The 17861-nt window shown below is 41.2% G+C and overlaps 1 protein-coding gene across 2 annotated transcripts in view; it reads left to right on the top strand.

The window, feature by feature from the left end:
• The window catches only part of LOC139765931 (uncharacterized), a 91885-nt gene extending 74704 nt beyond the window's left edge, over positions 1–17181 (top strand). For both annotated transcript variants that reach the window (XM_071693919.1, XM_071693909.1), the window contains 2 exons: positions 10012–10079; positions 16783–17181. In XM_071693919.1, the coding sequence (XP_071550020.1) occupies positions 10012–10079; positions 16783–17166 (452 nt within the window). In that variant the 3' untranslated portion in view covers positions 17167–17181. The remainder of the gene's footprint in view (positions 1–10011; positions 10080–16782) is intronic.
• Positions 17182–17861: the final 680 nt, after the last annotated feature.

Here is a 17861-nt window from a genome sequence, read left to right as displayed (position 1 = left end):
ATACAAACAAGAGACTCTTGGATGTGATTGTACTGAGAGGGGCAGCTGGTAGGATGTCTGATCATTATCTGGTTGAGGTAAGGGTGAAGATTTGTAGACTTTCAGAAAAGAGTAAATGATGGGTGAGAAGAGGGTTGTGGAAGTATGTGAACTGAGAGAAGAGTCTTATGCGAAGAGATACCAGAATAGATTGAGTGTAGACTGGTAAAAGGTGAGAGTATGTGAAGCTAGGGGAAAGGTTGAGGAATGGGAGGTATTTAGGGAAGCTGTGTTAGCATGCATGTCAAGTAGGAGATGTGCAAGTCAGGCAGGTTAGTGAGTGTTGGGATGTGATGGTCCGGTTGTTAATGAAAGAGAAAAGATAGGTTTATGGGCTTTGCTTACAGGTAGGAAGTGTAAGTGATTGGAAAATGTACAAAAGATAGTGGAAAGAGGTGAAGAGGAAGGTGCAGGGGTTGACAAAAGAACAAAAGAAGTTGAGGTGATCAGATATCAGCAAACTTCAGGGAAATAGAAAATGTATTTTAGAAGGAGGTTAATAGTGTCAGACACATAAAAGAAGATATGGAAATGTCAATGGAATAGGCAAATGAGATGTGGTTACAGGCAATAAGACAGGTAATCAGACAGTATCGAATATTATACTAGTGAAAAGATATGTTATAGACGTACCAGTAACTTTGAAATACTATAACATACATTCGTTCCATTCTCTCCATAACAGAAATTCAGGGGAATACAAGTTCATAAATGCACTGATGTTCTATTCTTGGCTCTTTCCTTGGTCTTCTCTGCAGTATCACAAATAGTTTGAAAAGTAGATTCACTATTTGCAAAGGCACCCCTGATATCAGCTCTTCATTCACCTTTGTCATAACATTTGAACACATCCATTCTAGTGTCATTGGTGATGGCCTCATGCTTCTTTGTACCACTGGTACCAGGAGAACTTAAAAGATGTTTTGGTGGCTTGATGCAAGGAGTGAAACACATGCAATATACATTATACTTCAGCACAAAATGCTATAACACTCCACAGCTATAAACTGAAGCCACGCCATGTGTTTGCAGTGCATTGGCAACACCACACCACCATGCTGTTAGCCCTTTGATGATGATGTTATTCCAAACTTAAGCCCAAGTGCGTTTGTACAGTGGGACTATGCATATATTCTGCCAATCATCAGGCACTTCACCACAATCCATACATACATTGAATATCCTTCCCAACCAGTGAACAACACAGTCACCCCCTTTTTTGATAAAATTTTGCTGCAGTACCATCCAAACCCACTACCTTGTCAGATTTCATCTTCCACACACCTTTCACTACCTCTTTTCAGCTTACCAAACTATTCTCCTTGGGGTCCTTTCACTTGGCACACCACCTTGGCCCAAAACCCTATATCTGCCACTCTATCATTAAAAACATGTAACAGATCTTCAAAATACTCAATATCCTCACTTCATCACTACCTGTTATTACCTCCCATCTTGCCCCTTCACCAGTGTTCCCATTTGTCTTATGCACGTTATTTACCCTCTTCCAAAACATCTTTTTATTCTTCCTAAGATTTATTGATACTATCACCCCAACTCTCATTTACCCTCTTTTTCACCTCTTGCACCTTTCTCTTGACCTGCCACTTTCTTTTATACATATCCCAGTCTTTTCCACTACTTCCCTGCAAGTATCATCCAAATGCCTCTCTTTTCTCTTTCACTAACCACCATACTTCTTCATCCCACCACTCACTACCCTTTCTAATCAGCCTACCTCCCAAGCCATCACTGCTTCCCTAAATCCATCCATTCTTCATCCACTCTCCTCACGTCATTTGCTCTTACCTTTTGTATTCTGCACTCAGTCTCTCCTGGTAGTTCCTCACACATGTCTCCCTTCCAAGCTCACTTTCTCTCACCACTCTCTTCTCTCCAACATGCTCTCTTCTTTTCTGGAAACCTCTACAAATCTTGACCTTTGCCTCCACAAGATGGTGATCAGACATCACTCCAGCTGCCCCTCTCAGCACAATAGCATCCAGAAGTCTCTTTTACATGCCTATCACTTAGTATGTAATCCAATAATGCCTTTTGACCATCTCTCCTACTCACATAACGTATACTTATGTATATCTCTTTTTAAATCAGGTATTCCCAGGGAAACAGAAGAAGGAGTCATGCAGGGAGTGCTCATCCTCCTTGAAGGCTCAGATTGGGGTATCTAAATGCGTGAGGAAAAAGGAGAGATAGGTAGTCTGTTTGAGGAAAGGAATCTAGATGTTTTGGCTCAGAGTGAAATGAAGCTCAAGGGTACAGGGAATGAGTGGTTTGGGAATGTCTTGGAAGTAAAGTCAGGGGTTGGTGAGAGGACAAGAGCAAAGTAAGGAGTAGCACTACTACTGAAGCAAGAGTTGTGGGAATATGTGATAGAGTGTAAGAAAGTAAATTCTAGATTGATATGGGTAAAACTGAAAGTGGGAGGAGGGAAATGGGTGATTATTGGTGCATATGCATCTAGTCATGAGAAGAAAGATCATTAGAGGCAACTGTTTTGGGAGCAGCCAAGTGATTGTTCTAGTAATTTTGATGCACAAGACCGGGTTATAGTGATGGGTGGTTTGAATGCAAAGGTGAGTAATGTGGCAGTTGAAGGAATAATTGGTGTACATGGGGTGGTCAGTGTTGTAAATGGAAATGTTGAAGAGCTTGTGGGTTTGTTTTTTTTTTTTTTGCTTTGTCGCTGTCTCCCGTGTTTGCGAGGTAGCGCAAGGAAACAGACGAAAGAAATGGCCCAACCCACCCCCATACACATGCCTTGATTCAATCCACTGACAGCACGTCAACCCCGGTATACCACATCGCTCCAATTCACTCTATTCTTTGCCCTCCTTTCACCCTCCTGCATGTTCAGGCCCCGATCACACAAAATCTTTTTCACTCCATCTTTCCACCTCCAATTTGGTCTCCCTCTTCTCCTCGTTCCCTCCACCTCCGACACATATATCCTCTTGGTCAATCATTCCTCACTCATTCTCTCCATGTGACCAAACCATTTCAAAACACCCTCTTCTGCTCTCTCAACCACGCTCTTTTTATTTCCACACATCTCTCTTACCCTTACGTTACTTACTCGATCAAACCACCTCACACCACACATTGTCCTCAAACATCTCATTTCCAGCACATCCATCCTCCTGCGCACAACTCTATCCATAGTCCACGCCTCGCAACCATACAACATTGTTGGAACCACTATTCCTTCAAACATACCCATTTTTGCTTTCCGAGATAATGTTCTCGACTTCCACACATTCTTCAAGGCTCCCAGAATTTTTTCGCCCCCTCCCCCACCCTATGATCCACTTCCGCTTCCATGGTTCCATCCGCTGCCAGATCCACTCCCAGATATCTAAAACACTTCACTTCCTCCAGTTTTTCTCCATTCAAACTCACCTCCCAATTGAATTGACCCTCAACCCTACTGTACCTAATAACCTTGTTCTTATTCACATTTACTCTTAACTTTCTTCTTTCACACACTTTACTGAACTCAGTCACCAGCTTCTGCAGTTTCTCACATGAATCAGCCACCAGCGCTGTATCATCAGCGAACAACAACTGACTCACTTCCCAAGCTCTCTCATCCCCAACAGACTTCATACTTGCCCCTCTTTCCAAAACTCTTGCATTCACCTCCCTAACAACCCCATCCATAAACAAATTAAACAACCATGGAGACATCACACACCCCTGCCGCAAACCTACATTCACTGAGAACCAATCACTTTCCTCTCTTCCTACACGTACACATGCCTTACATCCTCGATAAAAACTTTTCACTGCTTCTAACAACTTGCCTCCCACACCATATATTCTTAATACCTTCCACAGAGCATCTCTATCAACTCTATCATATGCCTTCTCCAGATCCATAAATGCTACATACAAATCCATTTGCTTTTCTAAGTATTTCTCACATACATTCTTCAAAGCAAACACCTGATCCACACATCCTCTACCACTTCTGAAACCACACTGCTCTTCCCCAATCTGATGCTCTGTACATGCCTTCACCCTCTCAATCAATACCCTCCCATATAATTTACCAGGAATACTCAACAAACTTATACCTCTGTAATTTGAGCACTCACTCTTATCCCCTTTGCCTTTGTACAATGGCACTATGCACGCATTCCGCCAATCCTCAGGCACCTCACCATAAGTCATACATACATTAAATAACCTTACCAACCAGTCAACAATACAGTCACCCCCTTTTTTAATAAATTCCACTGCAATACCATCCAAACCTGCTGCCTTGCCGGCTTTCATCTTCCGCAAAGCTTTTACTACCTCTTCTCTGTTTACCAACTCATTTTCCCTAACCCTCGCACTTTGCACACCACCTCGACCAAAACACCCTATATCTGCCACTCTATCATCAAACACATCAAACCAGGAATACCTGGTTTAAAATGAGAGATATACATAAGTATATGTATGTGAGTGGGAGAGATGACCAGAGGGTGTTATTGGATTAAGTGTTAATTGATATATGTGTAAAAGAAAAACTTTTGGATGTTAATGAGCTGAGAGGGGCAGCTGGAGGGATGTTTGATCGCTATCTTGTGGAGGTAAAGGTGAAAATTTATAGAGGTTTTCAGAAAATGAGAGAATGTTGGGAAGAAGACAGTGGTGAGAGTAAGTGAACTTGTAAAGAAGACTTGTGTGAGGAAGTACCAGTAGAGACTGAATACAGAATGGAAAAAGGTGAGAGCAAATGATTGAGAGGGTGAAGGCATGTACAGAGCATCAGATTGTGGAAGAGCAGTGTGGTTTCAGAAGTGGTAGAGGATGTGTGGATCAGGTGTTTGCTTTGAAGAATGTATGTGAGAAATACTTAGAAAAGCAAATGGATTTGTATGTAGCATTTATGGATCTGGAGAAGGCATATGATAGCGTTGATAGAGATGCTCTGTGGAAGGTATTAAGAATATATGGTGTGGGAGGCAAGTTGTTAGAAGCAGTGAAAAGTTTTTATCGAGGATGTAAGGCATGTGTACGTGTAGGAAGAGAGGAAAGTGATTGGTTCTCAGTGAATGTAGGTTTGCGGCTGGGGTGTGTGATGTCTCCATGGTTGTTTAATTTGTTTATGGACGGGGTTGTTAGGGAGGTGAATGCAAGAGTTTTGGAAAGAGGGGCAAGTATGAAGTCTGTTGGGGATGAGAGAGCTTGGGAAGTGAGTCAGTTGTTGTTCGCTGATGATACAGAGCTGGTGGCTGATTCATGTGAGAAACTGCAGAAGCTGGTGACTGAGTTCAGTAAAGTGTGTGAAAGAAGAAAGTTAAGAGTAAATGTGAATAAGAGCAAGGTTATTAGGTACAGTAGGGTTGAGGGTCAAGTCAATTGGGAGGTAAGTTTGAATGGAGCAAAACTGGAGGAAGTAAAGTGTTTTAGATATCTGGGAGTGGATCTGGCAGCGGATGGAATCATGGAAGCGGAAGTGGATCATAGGGTGGGGGAGGGGGCGAAAATTCTGGGAGCCTTGAAGAATGTGTGGAAGTCGAGAACATTATCTCGGAAAGCAAAAATGGGTATGTTTGAAGGAATAGTGGTTCCAACAATGTTGTATGGTTGTGAGGCGTGGGCTATGGATAGAGTTGTGCGCAGGAGGATGGATATGCTGGAAATGAGATGTTTGAAGATAATGTGTGGTGTGAGGTGGTTTGATCGAGTAAGTAACGTAAGGGTAAGAGAGATGTGTGGAAATAAAAAGAGCATGGTTGAGAGAGCAGAAGAGGGTGTTTTGAAATGGTTTGGGCACATGGAGAGAATGAGTGAGGAAAGATTAACCAAGAGGATATACGTGTCGGAGGTGGAGGGAACGAGGAGAAGTGGGAGACCAAATTGGAGGTGGAAAGATGGAGTGAAAAAGATTTTGTGTGATCGGGGCCTGAACATGCAGGAGGGTGAAAGGAGGGCAAGGAATAGAGTGAATTGGATTGATGTGGTATACTGGGGTTGACGTGCTGTCTGTGGATTGAATCAGGGCATGTGAAGCGTCTGGGGTAAACCATGGAAAGCTGTGTAGGTATGTATATTTGCGTGTGTGGACGTATGTATATACATGTGTATGGGGGTGGGTTGGGCCATTTCTTTCGTCTGTTTCCTTGCGCTACCTCGCAAACGCGGGAGACAGCGACAAAAAAAAAAAAGATATATATGGTGTGGGAGGCAAGTTGTTAGAAGCAGTGAAAAGTTTTTATCGAGAATGTAAGGTGTGTGTACGTGTAGGAAGAGAGGAAAGTGATTGGTTTTCAGTGAATGTAGGTTTGTGGCAGGGGTGTGTGATGTCTCCATGGTTGTTTAATTTGTTTATGGATGGGGTTGTTAGGGAGGTGAATGCAAGAGTTTTGGAAAGAGGGGCAAGTATGAAGTCTGTTGGGGATGAGAGAGCTTGGGAAGTGAGTCAGTTGTTGTTCGCTGATGATACAGTGCTGGTGGCTGATTCTTGTGAGAAACTGCAGAAGCTGGTGACTGAGTTTGGTAAAGTGTGTGAAAGAAGAAAGTTAAGAGTAAATGTGAATAAGAGCAAGGTTATTAGGTACAGTAGGGTTGAGGGTCAAGTCAATTGGGAGGTAAGTTTGAATGGAGAAAAACTGGAGGAAGTAAAGTGTTTTTGATATCTGGGAGTGGATCTGGCAGCTGATGGAACCATGGAAGCGGAAGTGAATCATAGGGTGGGGGAGGGGGCGAAAATCCTGGGAGCCTTGAAGAATGTGTGGAAGTCGATAACATTATCTCAGAAAGCAAAAATGGGTATGTTTGAAGGAATAGTGGTTCCAACAATGTTGTATGGTTGCGAGGTGTGGGCTATGGATAGAGTTGTGCGCAGGAGGATGGATGTGCTGGAAATGAGATGTTTGAGGACAATATGTGGTGTGAGGTGGTTTGATCGAGTAAGTAATGTAAGGGTAAGAGAGATGTGTGGAAATAAGAAGAGCGTGATTGAGAGAGCAGAAGAGGGTGTTTTGAAATGGTTTGGGCACATGGAGAGAATGAGTGAGGAAAGATTGACCAAGAGGATATATGTGTCGGAGGTGGAGGGAACAAGGAGAAGTGGGAGACCAAATTGGAGGTGGAAAGATGGAGTGAAAAAGATTTTGAGTGATCGGGGCCTGAACATGCAGGAGGGTGAAAGGCATGCAAGGAAAAGAGTGAATTGGATCGATGTGGTATACCGGGGTCGACGTGCTGTCAATGGATTGAATCAGGGCATGTGAAGCGTCTGGGGTAAACCTTGGAAAGTTCTCTGGGGCCTGGATGCGGAAAGGGAGCTGTGGTTTCGGGCGTTATTGCATGACAGCTAGAGACTGAGTGTGAACGAATGGGGCCTTTGTTGTCTTTTCCTAGCGCTACTTCGCTCACATGAGGGGGGAGGGGGATGTTATTCCACATGTGGCAAGGTGGCAATGGGAATGAATAAAGGCAGACAGTGTGAATTGTGTGCATGTGTATATATGTAGGTGTCTGTGTGTGTATATATATGTGTACATTAAGATGTATGGGTATGTATATTTGCGTGTGTGGACGTGTATGTATATACATGTGTATGGGGGTGGGTTGGGCCATTTCTTTCGTCTGTTTCCTTGCGCTACCTCACAAACGCGGGAGACAGCGACAAAGCAAAATAGATAAATAAATATAAATATTTATTTTGTTATATTTATTTTGCGTGTATTGACACTTATGTATAAATGTGTGTATATGAGTGGATGGGCTATTCTTCGTCTGCTTCCTGGTGCTACGTTGCTGATGGGAGAAACAGCCACTATTTATAATAAAAAATAGATGAATAATTGATTCTTTTAATACAACCAAAAAGTACAAGCTTCTTTATCAGCATTATGCTTTTCACCACACACATCGAGTACTGATATTACATGTTTCCACTTAAACTCGTGTAACCATCCTTTCAAATATTCACATAGTCTTGCTTGAGTTCTCTATGAAAAATTTTTGACCTGCTTGATAAGCATCTCCCCAGAAATGCTTACACATTCATTACATGGGAGCTTAAACCACTTTATAAGTGCACTGTCTTATTTTGTACTCCTGGCACCTTTCAAAGTTTTCCAAAACTTTGATACTTTTCTGGCTTTCATCTTCAGCTGAAACCAAATATGAGAAATTAGCAGGACTATTAATTAGCTCGACTGCAGTGTAAACAAATTTTGACACCTTAGTGCTGCTGACAGCACAGCCATGTTGGAAGATCCACAAACTAATGGTGGCAGATTCAAAGCATGCTTGACCATGGTAGTTGCTGTACCACAGAGCGATGGATTAGAAAGGTACAACCTCTACAAGGCTCACAAACCACACCATATTCCCTCTACCTCAACCAGCGGGTATGAAATTACTGATATCATTGTGGCGCTTTACCTTTCTCTCAGGGGTACATGGACACGACTGAACTATGTGCCTAAGTGTACCAGGCTGGTGATATATATCACATAGGCCGGAGTTGTCAGGTCGGCCTCTAGCAGCCCTAGCTGGGGTGGGCAGCATCGCAACCCTCACTTGGATGGCCTTAACATAGTCACCATCCATAAGGAGACAAGTTCCACTGGTAACCCATCTTCTAACCTGTGGTACGGCAGCAGATGGAGTGAAACCCTTCCTATCACAGGTGCTGACTAGGTTAGACCTCCATGTGTGTTGGCATTTTTTTTTTCTTGCCTGCTGACCAGCATTACATGAAGGGCCTGAACATCTCTGTAATGTCCTTGTGATTACAGGTTCTCGTGCCACTGCTTGGATTACAGGGTCAGATGAGGTGTCACTCCTGCTGATGACACAGCTATGAAGTGATCTCAGCTCAGGCAAAAGTTGAACTGCATATTAAAAATGTGTAAGGTTTTGTATATTGAAGACAAAAGCCTCATTGATTTTCTATAAAGCAATTGTGCCATGAAGTATAACAAGGATTTCCTTTGGGTAGATACCCACCAATTAAGTTCTCAAAGTGTCTCTTCATGCTCTAGTTGACACTTTGGACCTTAGGCTTTGGGTATGTCTTCACATCTTATGACCACAGGTTACAAGCTGATTCCATTGTATGTGACTGTTGAGTGGTCGCACCAGAAATGGCATTGTAACCAAATTCATCTGTTGGTGAAGGTGACTGGTCGACCATATTGGTGAAAATCAAATCACTTACCCAATTAAACTGATGTCCCAGTAATTTACGGCATAGTTTGATATCATCCCTCTGAAAGCATAACATTTTGGACATGCTTTGTGTATGATCATCTGATATCATGGCCAAACACCATACCTTCTGTTTGAAATATCTTTAAACTACAGGTCAGGTATACCATAATCTCTACTAGTAATTTGATATAAACAAAAACAAATAGAAACAACATAAAAGATTAAGTTGTGAAACATATAAATAGATGTACTGGGTTGGCAGACTCATTCTCCATAGCAAATATATATGGTTGTTGCCTTAATGTGGAATGTGGCATCATTGGTAACAAGTGCACTGATTTTACCTCATCTCACTGACATAACATAGACTTAGGTAGGTTGCTGTACCATTGTTTGACCCTATGCATGAGCATCTGCATGTTTTATGAATATTGCAGTGGATGAAGAGTCTGAGTTAACATGGATGCACTCCACTGCATGGGGTAAAACCATGTTGTAACCTCCCACCAAGCACTTGCTTTCTCAAATTCTCTTAGATTTAGTCCATAGATAAGAAAAAGTGTAAATTGTTATTGATAAACAGTTTGTAAAAGTGTGGTATTGGTGCTAATGAGTCATCAGAATTTGTCATAATCTTAGTATTTAGGGAGTACTCTCAATGGAATTCCCTTATTTGAATGATGGGAAAATATAGAGCTCTTTTATTTTCACATGGTATTTGTTATACAGTAAAAAGAAGAAAATTTTAGAATCCCAGAACACTTTTTGATTATCATTGTTCTTCTTTTGCAGTCTTGTTCTTCGTGAACCACTACTTGGCATTCTCTTTCTTTGCTTCATATTATTACCCAGCATCAGAGGTAAGTCCTGGAAAATCTCTTTTTTTGTTTGTAAAATTTCACCATCATTAGAAGTACTATAAGTACTTTAAAGAATGAAGGGGAATGAATGTGAATGCCTGAATTACAATTCTAGGTCTGTTTAGTATACCTGTGTTGTATGGGAGAGTGATGCTTTGAAAGGGTGGTTGCTTGCAAAGATTTGGGAAGAGCAATGTGGCTTCAGGAGTGGTAAAGGATTCTCAGAGGCATTTCCTTTAAAAAATTCTCTGTGAGAAATACCTTGAAAGGGATTTGTATGTGGTATCTATGGATACAGAGAATGCATATTGGTTTAGCAGTGATACCTTTTGAAGGGTGTTAAGAATATTTAATGTGGGAGTAAAGCTACTAAAAGCAGGAATTCTTATCAGGAGAGTAAAGGTATGTGACCACAAGAGGGAGGGGAGGAGGAGAAATGATTCTCAGTGAAGGTGGATCAGCATAAAGTATACTCGGAGGGTGGTGATTTGAGAGGATGGTGGCACATACAGAGCATTGATTTGGGGAGGAATGGTAAAGGATGTATGTGCGAGGTGTTTGCTTTCAAAAATTTGTGAGAAATGTTTGGAGACAAAGGGATTTATATGTTAGGTTTATGGATATGAAGAAAGCATAAGACAGGATAGAAAAAGATGCCTTTTGGAAGGTGTTAAGAAATTATGGTGAGGGAGAAAAGCTACTGGATGTAGTGAGGAGTTTTTATTAGGAGTATAGGGATGCATGCAAGTGGGAAGACGAGATGGGTATGCCTTATGAGTGTGCAATATCACCATGGTTTTTTGATCTGTTTATGGAAAGGATGGTGAGGGGCACACATGCAAGGGTCTTAGAGAGAAAGGCAGGTTTTTGGCTTACTAGAGGGGCAGTGCTTAGGGGTTGGGTCAGATTAGAGATGACACAGCACTGATGGTAGACTCAAGAGAAACTGTAGAATTTGCTGTCTGAATTCAGGGAAGTGTGTGAAAGGAGGATGTTGAGAGTTAATGTGAACAAGTGGAAGGTAATGAGATGTAGCAGGGATGCAAGACCAGATGGTGTGAATGTGAGTTTGAATGGGGAGAATTTGGGTGCCTGGGAGTGGACATGTCTGTGCATAGAACACTAAGAGCTGAAGTGAATCATACTGTGGGTGAGGGGCATAAGGTCATTTGTGCATTGAGGAGTCTGTGGAAGGAGAGGTCATTGCCTGTTACAGTAGAGATAGCTATGTTAGAAGATAAAGCTTCATTATCTGTTACAGTGAAGATTGCTGTGCTAGAAGATATAGCAGTCCTTACATTGTTATATGTATGTACATTTTGGACCTTGAGTGCAAAAGCTATGTTCAGAAGATACAGCATTCCTAACATTGCTGTATGGATGTACATTTTGGGCCTTGAATGCAAAAGAATATTAGAGCATGGGAATGTTGGGACAGTATGTGGTTTGGGACACATTGATTGTGCAAGCTTTGACAGATTATTGCCACACATCTCTCTTACCCTTTCATTACTTACTCGATCAAACCACCTCACACAACATATTGTCCTCAAACATTTCATTTCAGACACATCCACCCTCCTCTGCACAACCCTATCTGTTGCCCATGCCTCACAACCATATAACTTTGTTGGAACCACTATTCCTTCAAACATACCCATTTTTGCTCTCCAAGATAAAGTTCTCGCCCTCCACACATTCTTCAATGCTCCCAAAACCTTCGCCCCCTCTCCCACCCTGTGACTCACTTCTACCTCCATGGTTCCATCCGCTGCTAAATCCACTCCCAGATATCTAAAACACTTCACTTCTTCCAGTTTTTCTCCATTCAAACTTACCTCCCAATTAACTTGTCCCCAACCCCCACTGAACTTAGTAACCTTGCTCTTATTCACATTTAGTCTCATCTTTCTTCTTTCAACCTTTTACCATACTTAGTCACCAACTTCTGCAGTTTCTCACCCGAATCAATCACCAGTGCTGTATTATCACCAAACAGCAACTGACTCACTTCCCAAGCCCTCTCATCCACAACAGACTGCATACTTGCCCCTCTCTCCAAAACTCTTACATACACCTCCCACACCACCCCATCCATAAACAAATTAAACAACCATGGAGACCTCATGCACCTCTGCTGCAAACCAACATTCTTTAGGAACCAATTACTTTCCTCTCTTCCTACTCGTACACATGCCTTACATCCTTGATAAAAACTTTTCACTGCTTCTAGCACCTTACCTCCCGCACCATATACTCTTAGTACCTTCCACAAAACCTCTCCATCAACTCTATCATGTGCCTTCTCCAACCATAAATGCTACTTCCAAATCATCTGTATTTCTAAGTGTTTCTCATATACATTCTTCAAAGCAAACACCTGATCCACACATCCTTTACCACTTCTGAAACCACACTACTCTTCCCCAGTCTGATTCTCTGTACATGCCTTTACCTTCTTAATCAATACCCTCCCATATAATTTTCTAGGAATACTCAACAAACTTATGCCTCTGTAATTTAAACACTCACCTTTATTACCTTTGCCTTCTTACAATGGCACTATGCATGCATTCCACCAATCCTCAAGCACATCACCATGAACCATACATACATTGAATATCCTTACCAACCAGTCAACAACACAGTCACCCACTTTTTTTTTATAAATAACACTGCAATACCATCCAAACCTGCCACCTTGTTGGCTTTCATCTTCCACAAAGCTTTCACTACCTCTTCTCTGTTTACCAAACCATTCTCCCTGACCCTCTCACTTCACCTCACCTCAACCAAAACACCCTATACCTGCCACACTGCCATCAAACACATTCAACAGACCTTCAAAATACTCACTCCATCTCTTTCTCACTTCACCTCTACTTGTTATTACTTTCCCATTAGCCCCCTTCTTTGATGTTCCCATTTGTTCTCGTCTTATGCACTATATTTACCTCCTTCCAAAACATCTTTTTTATTCTTTTTATTTATCATACTTTGTCGCTGTCTCTCGCGTTAGCGAGGTAGCACAAGGAAACAGACGAAAGAATGGCCCAACCCACCCACATACACATGTCCAGACACGCACATATACATAGCTATACATCTCAACGTATACGTATATATATACACCCAGACATATACGCTACCTCGCAAACACGGGAGACAGCGACAAAGCAAAAAAAAAAAAAAAATATACATATATACACACGTACATAATTCATACTGTCTGCCCTCATTCATTTCCGTCACCACCCCGCCACACCTGAAATGACGGACCCTCCCCCCGCATGTGCGCAAGATAGCTCTAGGAAAAGACAACAAAGGCCACATTCATTCACATTCAGTCTTTAGCTGTCATGTATAATGCACTGAAACCACAGCTTCCTTTCCACATCTAGGCCCCACAAAACTTTCCATGGTTTACCCCAGATGCTTCACATGCCCTGGTTCACTCCATTGACAGCATGTCAACTCTGGTATACCACATCATTTCAATTCACTCTATTCCTTGCACGCCTTTCATCCTCCTGCATGTTCATGCCCGGATCACTCAAAATCTTTTTCACTCCATCTTTCCACCTCCAATTTGGTCTCCCACTTCTCCTCGTTCCCTCCACCTCTGACACATATATCCTCTTTGTCACCTCGTTCCCTCCACCTCTGACACATATATCCTCTTTGTCAATCTTTCCTCACTTATTCTCTCCATGTGACCAAACCGTTTCAAAACATCCTCTTCTGCTCTCTCAACCACACTCTTTATTACTACACATCTCTCTTACCCTTTCTTTACTTAATCAAACCACCTCACACCACATATTGTCCTCAAACATCTCATTTCCAGCACTCCCACCCTCCTCCGCACTACTCTATCTATAGCCCAATGAAACATCTTTTTATCTTCTTATTCTCCCTAAAATGTAATGATATTCTCTCACCCCAACTCTCATTTGCCCTCTTTTTCACCTCTTGCCCCTTTCTCTTGACCTCCTGCCACTTCTTTTATACATCTCCCAGTTATTTGCACTACTCCCCTGCAAAAATCATCCAAACGCTTCTCTCTTCTATTTCACTAACAATCTTACTTCTTCATCCCACCACTCGCTACCCTTTCTAATCCACTCACCTCCCACCTTTCTCATGCCATGAGCATCTTTTACACAAGCCATCACTGACTTCCTAAATACATCCCATTCCTCCCCCACTCCCGTTACGTCATTTGCTCTCACCTTTTGCCATTTGCTCTCACCTTTTGCCATTCTGCAATCAATCTCTCCTGGTACTTCCTCTCACAAGGTCTCCTTTCCAATCTCTTTTACTCTCACCACTCTTTTCACCCCAACATTCTCTCTTCTTTTCTGAAAACCTCTAAAAATCTTCACCTTCGCCTCCACAAGATAATGATCAAATATCACTCCAGCTACCCCTCTCAGCACATTAACATCCAAAAGTCTTTCTTTCACACGCCTATCAATTAACACATAATCCAATAATGCTCTCTGGCCATCTCTCCTACTTACATATGTATACTTATGTATATCTCTCTTTTTAAACCAGGTATTCCCAATCACCAGTCGTTTTTCAGCACACAAATCTACTAGCTCTTCACCATTTTCACTTACAACACTGAATACCCCATGTACACCAGTCATTACCCTTAACTGCCACATTACTCACCTTTGCATTTAAATCACCCATCACTGTAACCCGGTCTCGTGCATCAAAACTTCTAACACACTCACTCAGATGCTCCCATAACATTTAGCCCTCATGATCTTTTTTCTCATGCCTAAGTGCATAGGCACCAATAATGACCCATCTCTCTCCATCCACTTTTAGTTTTACCCATATCAATCTAGAGTTTACTTTCTTACCCTCTATCACATACTCCCACCACTCCTGCTTCAGGAGCAGTGCTACTCCTTCCTTTGCTCTTGTCCTCTCACCAACCCTTGACTTTACTCCCAAGACATTCCCAAACCACTCTTCCCCTTTATCCTTGAGCTTCGTTTCACTCAGAGCCAAAACATCCAGCTACCTTTCCTCAAACATACTACCTGTCTCTCCTTTTTCTCATGTTGGTTACATCCACACACATTTAGACACACCCAATCTGAGCCTTTGATCAGGATGAGCACTCCCCAAATGATTCCTTCTTCTGTTTCCCCTTTTATAAAGTTAAAATACAAGGAGGGGAGGGTTTCTAGCCCCCCGCTCCCGCCCCCTTTAGTCACCCTCTATGACACGCGGGGAATCCATGGGAAATATTCTTTCTCCCTATCCCCAGGATATTATTATTTTTATTATTATCATACTTAATCGCTGTTTCCCATGTTAGAGAGGTAGGGCAAGGAAACAGGCGAAGAATGGACCAACCACTCATATACATGTACATTTATTATTTGTTATACTTTGTCGCTGTCTCCTGCGTTAGCGAGGTAGCACAAGGAAATAGACGAAAGAAGGGCCCAACCCCCCACATACACATGTATATACATAAATGCCCACACACGCACATATACATACCTATATATTTCAACGTATACATACATATACATATGCAGACATATACATATATACACACATAGATATTCATACATTCTGCTTTCATCCGTTCCTGCCGCTACCCCGCCACACATGAAATGGCAACCCCCTCCCCCCACATGCGCGCGAGGTAGCACTAGGAAAAGACAACAAAGGCCACATTTCTTCACTCTCATTCTCTAGCTGTCATGTATAATGCACTGAAATCATGGCTCCCTTTCCACATCCAGGCCCCACAAAACTTTCCGTGGTTTACCCCAGATGCTTCACATGCCCTGGTTCAATCCATTGACAGCATGTCGACCCCAGTTTACCACATCGTTCCAATTCACTCTATTCCTTGCATGCCTTTCACCCTCCTGTATGTTTAGGCCCTGATCACTCAAAATGTTTTTCACTCACACAATTTCTACATGGCACTGTGTAGATGCATCCAGCAGAACTTTCTGGTGAGTTCCTGATTAAGATATTCTTTATAGTATTGTTGTTGCTGAAGGCATCATTTACATAAATGGTTTTAAGCAACTTGGGAAGTAAAGTAAAATTATTGTCAAAAGGGAGAACTAAAAGGTTCTTGGTGTCAAGGGGAGGTTTGGGTTCAACTCTATAGAATGATTTCTTTGTGAACTTAAGGGATTTATCAATGAATGATCGAGGATACTTTAACTTGGATCCAACAGAATATATCTATTCAAACTCATCATCAATAGACTCTGGACTGCAAATACATAATACCCTAAGTATAATGGATATATGAGCATACATTAGTAGGTTTTCTGTATATGCTAAATGTAAAATTGTTTCCATCCCTTGGGTCATGCAGTCTAAAATTGGTTACATATCAGTATTTTCACTTTCTACAGTAAATTTGATGGAAGGTACTAAATTGTTTAGTAAAGGGAGAAATGTTTGCTAATTTTCATTTGTTGGCCAAACACAAAGAACATCATCTGCTTACCTAAACCAAATTGCATTAGAAGGTAAGATATCCTTTAGTAACTTTGTTTCAAAGAATTCCATATTAAGATTACTTAATACAGGTGAAAGAGGGTTACTCATTGCTATACCAAATTTTTAGCATAATATTGTCCATTGAATTGCATTACAGTCTTTTATACACAATTTAATAATTCACTAATAACAGACTTTGAAACAGGTAAATGAATATCATCCAAAACATCAAATAAATTCTAAGAGGTCATCAACTGGAACTTCTGTGAACAGAGATGACACATCAAAGCAAACCAGTTTGAAATCAAAATTAACATTGATATCATTAAGCTTGTTAACTAAATCTATATTGTTCATGATATTAGAATTTGATATCTTACCCACTAATGGGCTTAATAAAGATTCTAACCAATTTGACAATTTATATGTAATGGACCCCTCTGAACTCACTATAGGTCGTGCTGGAAAATTTGGTTTATGTGTTTTGATAAGTCCATACATATATGGCAGTGAAGAAGACAAAGATGACAAACTTTTTATTAGAAAACCATTACCTTTCTACAACTACTTCATTTCTTTATTGAAATGAAAATTAAATGCTTCTAGGGGATTCTTACTGAGTTTAAAGTATGTTGTGTCATCACTTAAAAGATGTATGGACTTATCAAAACACATAAACCAAATTTTCCAGCAAGACCAATAGTTAGAATCAAGCAACATTAATAAAGTGTAAGAACAGGACAAACATCTAATGCTTTGTTTAATCATTTTCAAAATTATGATCATTTTATTGACTGGAGTAATGCCATCTCAGTTATTAACTCTAACTCCTTTACGAGAAATATCATTGAATCCTCTATTATTAGATACACGAAGAATTGTAACCTTGATATTAGTGAAGGTCTATACAAATTGGATAGCTTTATTGTTCACAAAATTTGTAAACAGTTCCCCTTCTTGTCCACATAATAAATTTGAATTACGCTTGTTGTCAGACTCGAACACATCTGACCTACATTTGGGTAGTCACTCGTTTACGAAATGGCATCCTAGCTATGTCTCTTCCTTTTATATCAACTGACTGTTATATTTCTTTCCTGTATCTAACCTTTTTATTACACAAAAGTGCACTTGGGAACTTATCATGTTTCATTTCTCCGTGGACTCAGAGGAATATACTTCATCACACACTCAATTGTGATCCTTTCCACCATGTATGTATGTGTGTATATGTCGATATGGAGAGAGATGGGTGATTATTGGTGCATATGCACCTGGGCATGA

Source organism: Panulirus ornatus, chromosome 4 (genome assembly GCF_036320965.1).
Source record: "Panulirus ornatus isolate Po-2019 chromosome 4, ASM3632096v1, whole genome shotgun sequence".
Taxonomy (NCBI): Eukaryota; Metazoa; Arthropoda; class Malacostraca; order Decapoda; family Palinuridae; genus Panulirus; species Panulirus ornatus.
The sequence above is the reverse complement of the archived record's forward strand: the minus strand, read 5'-3'. Positions and strand labels throughout refer to the sequence as shown.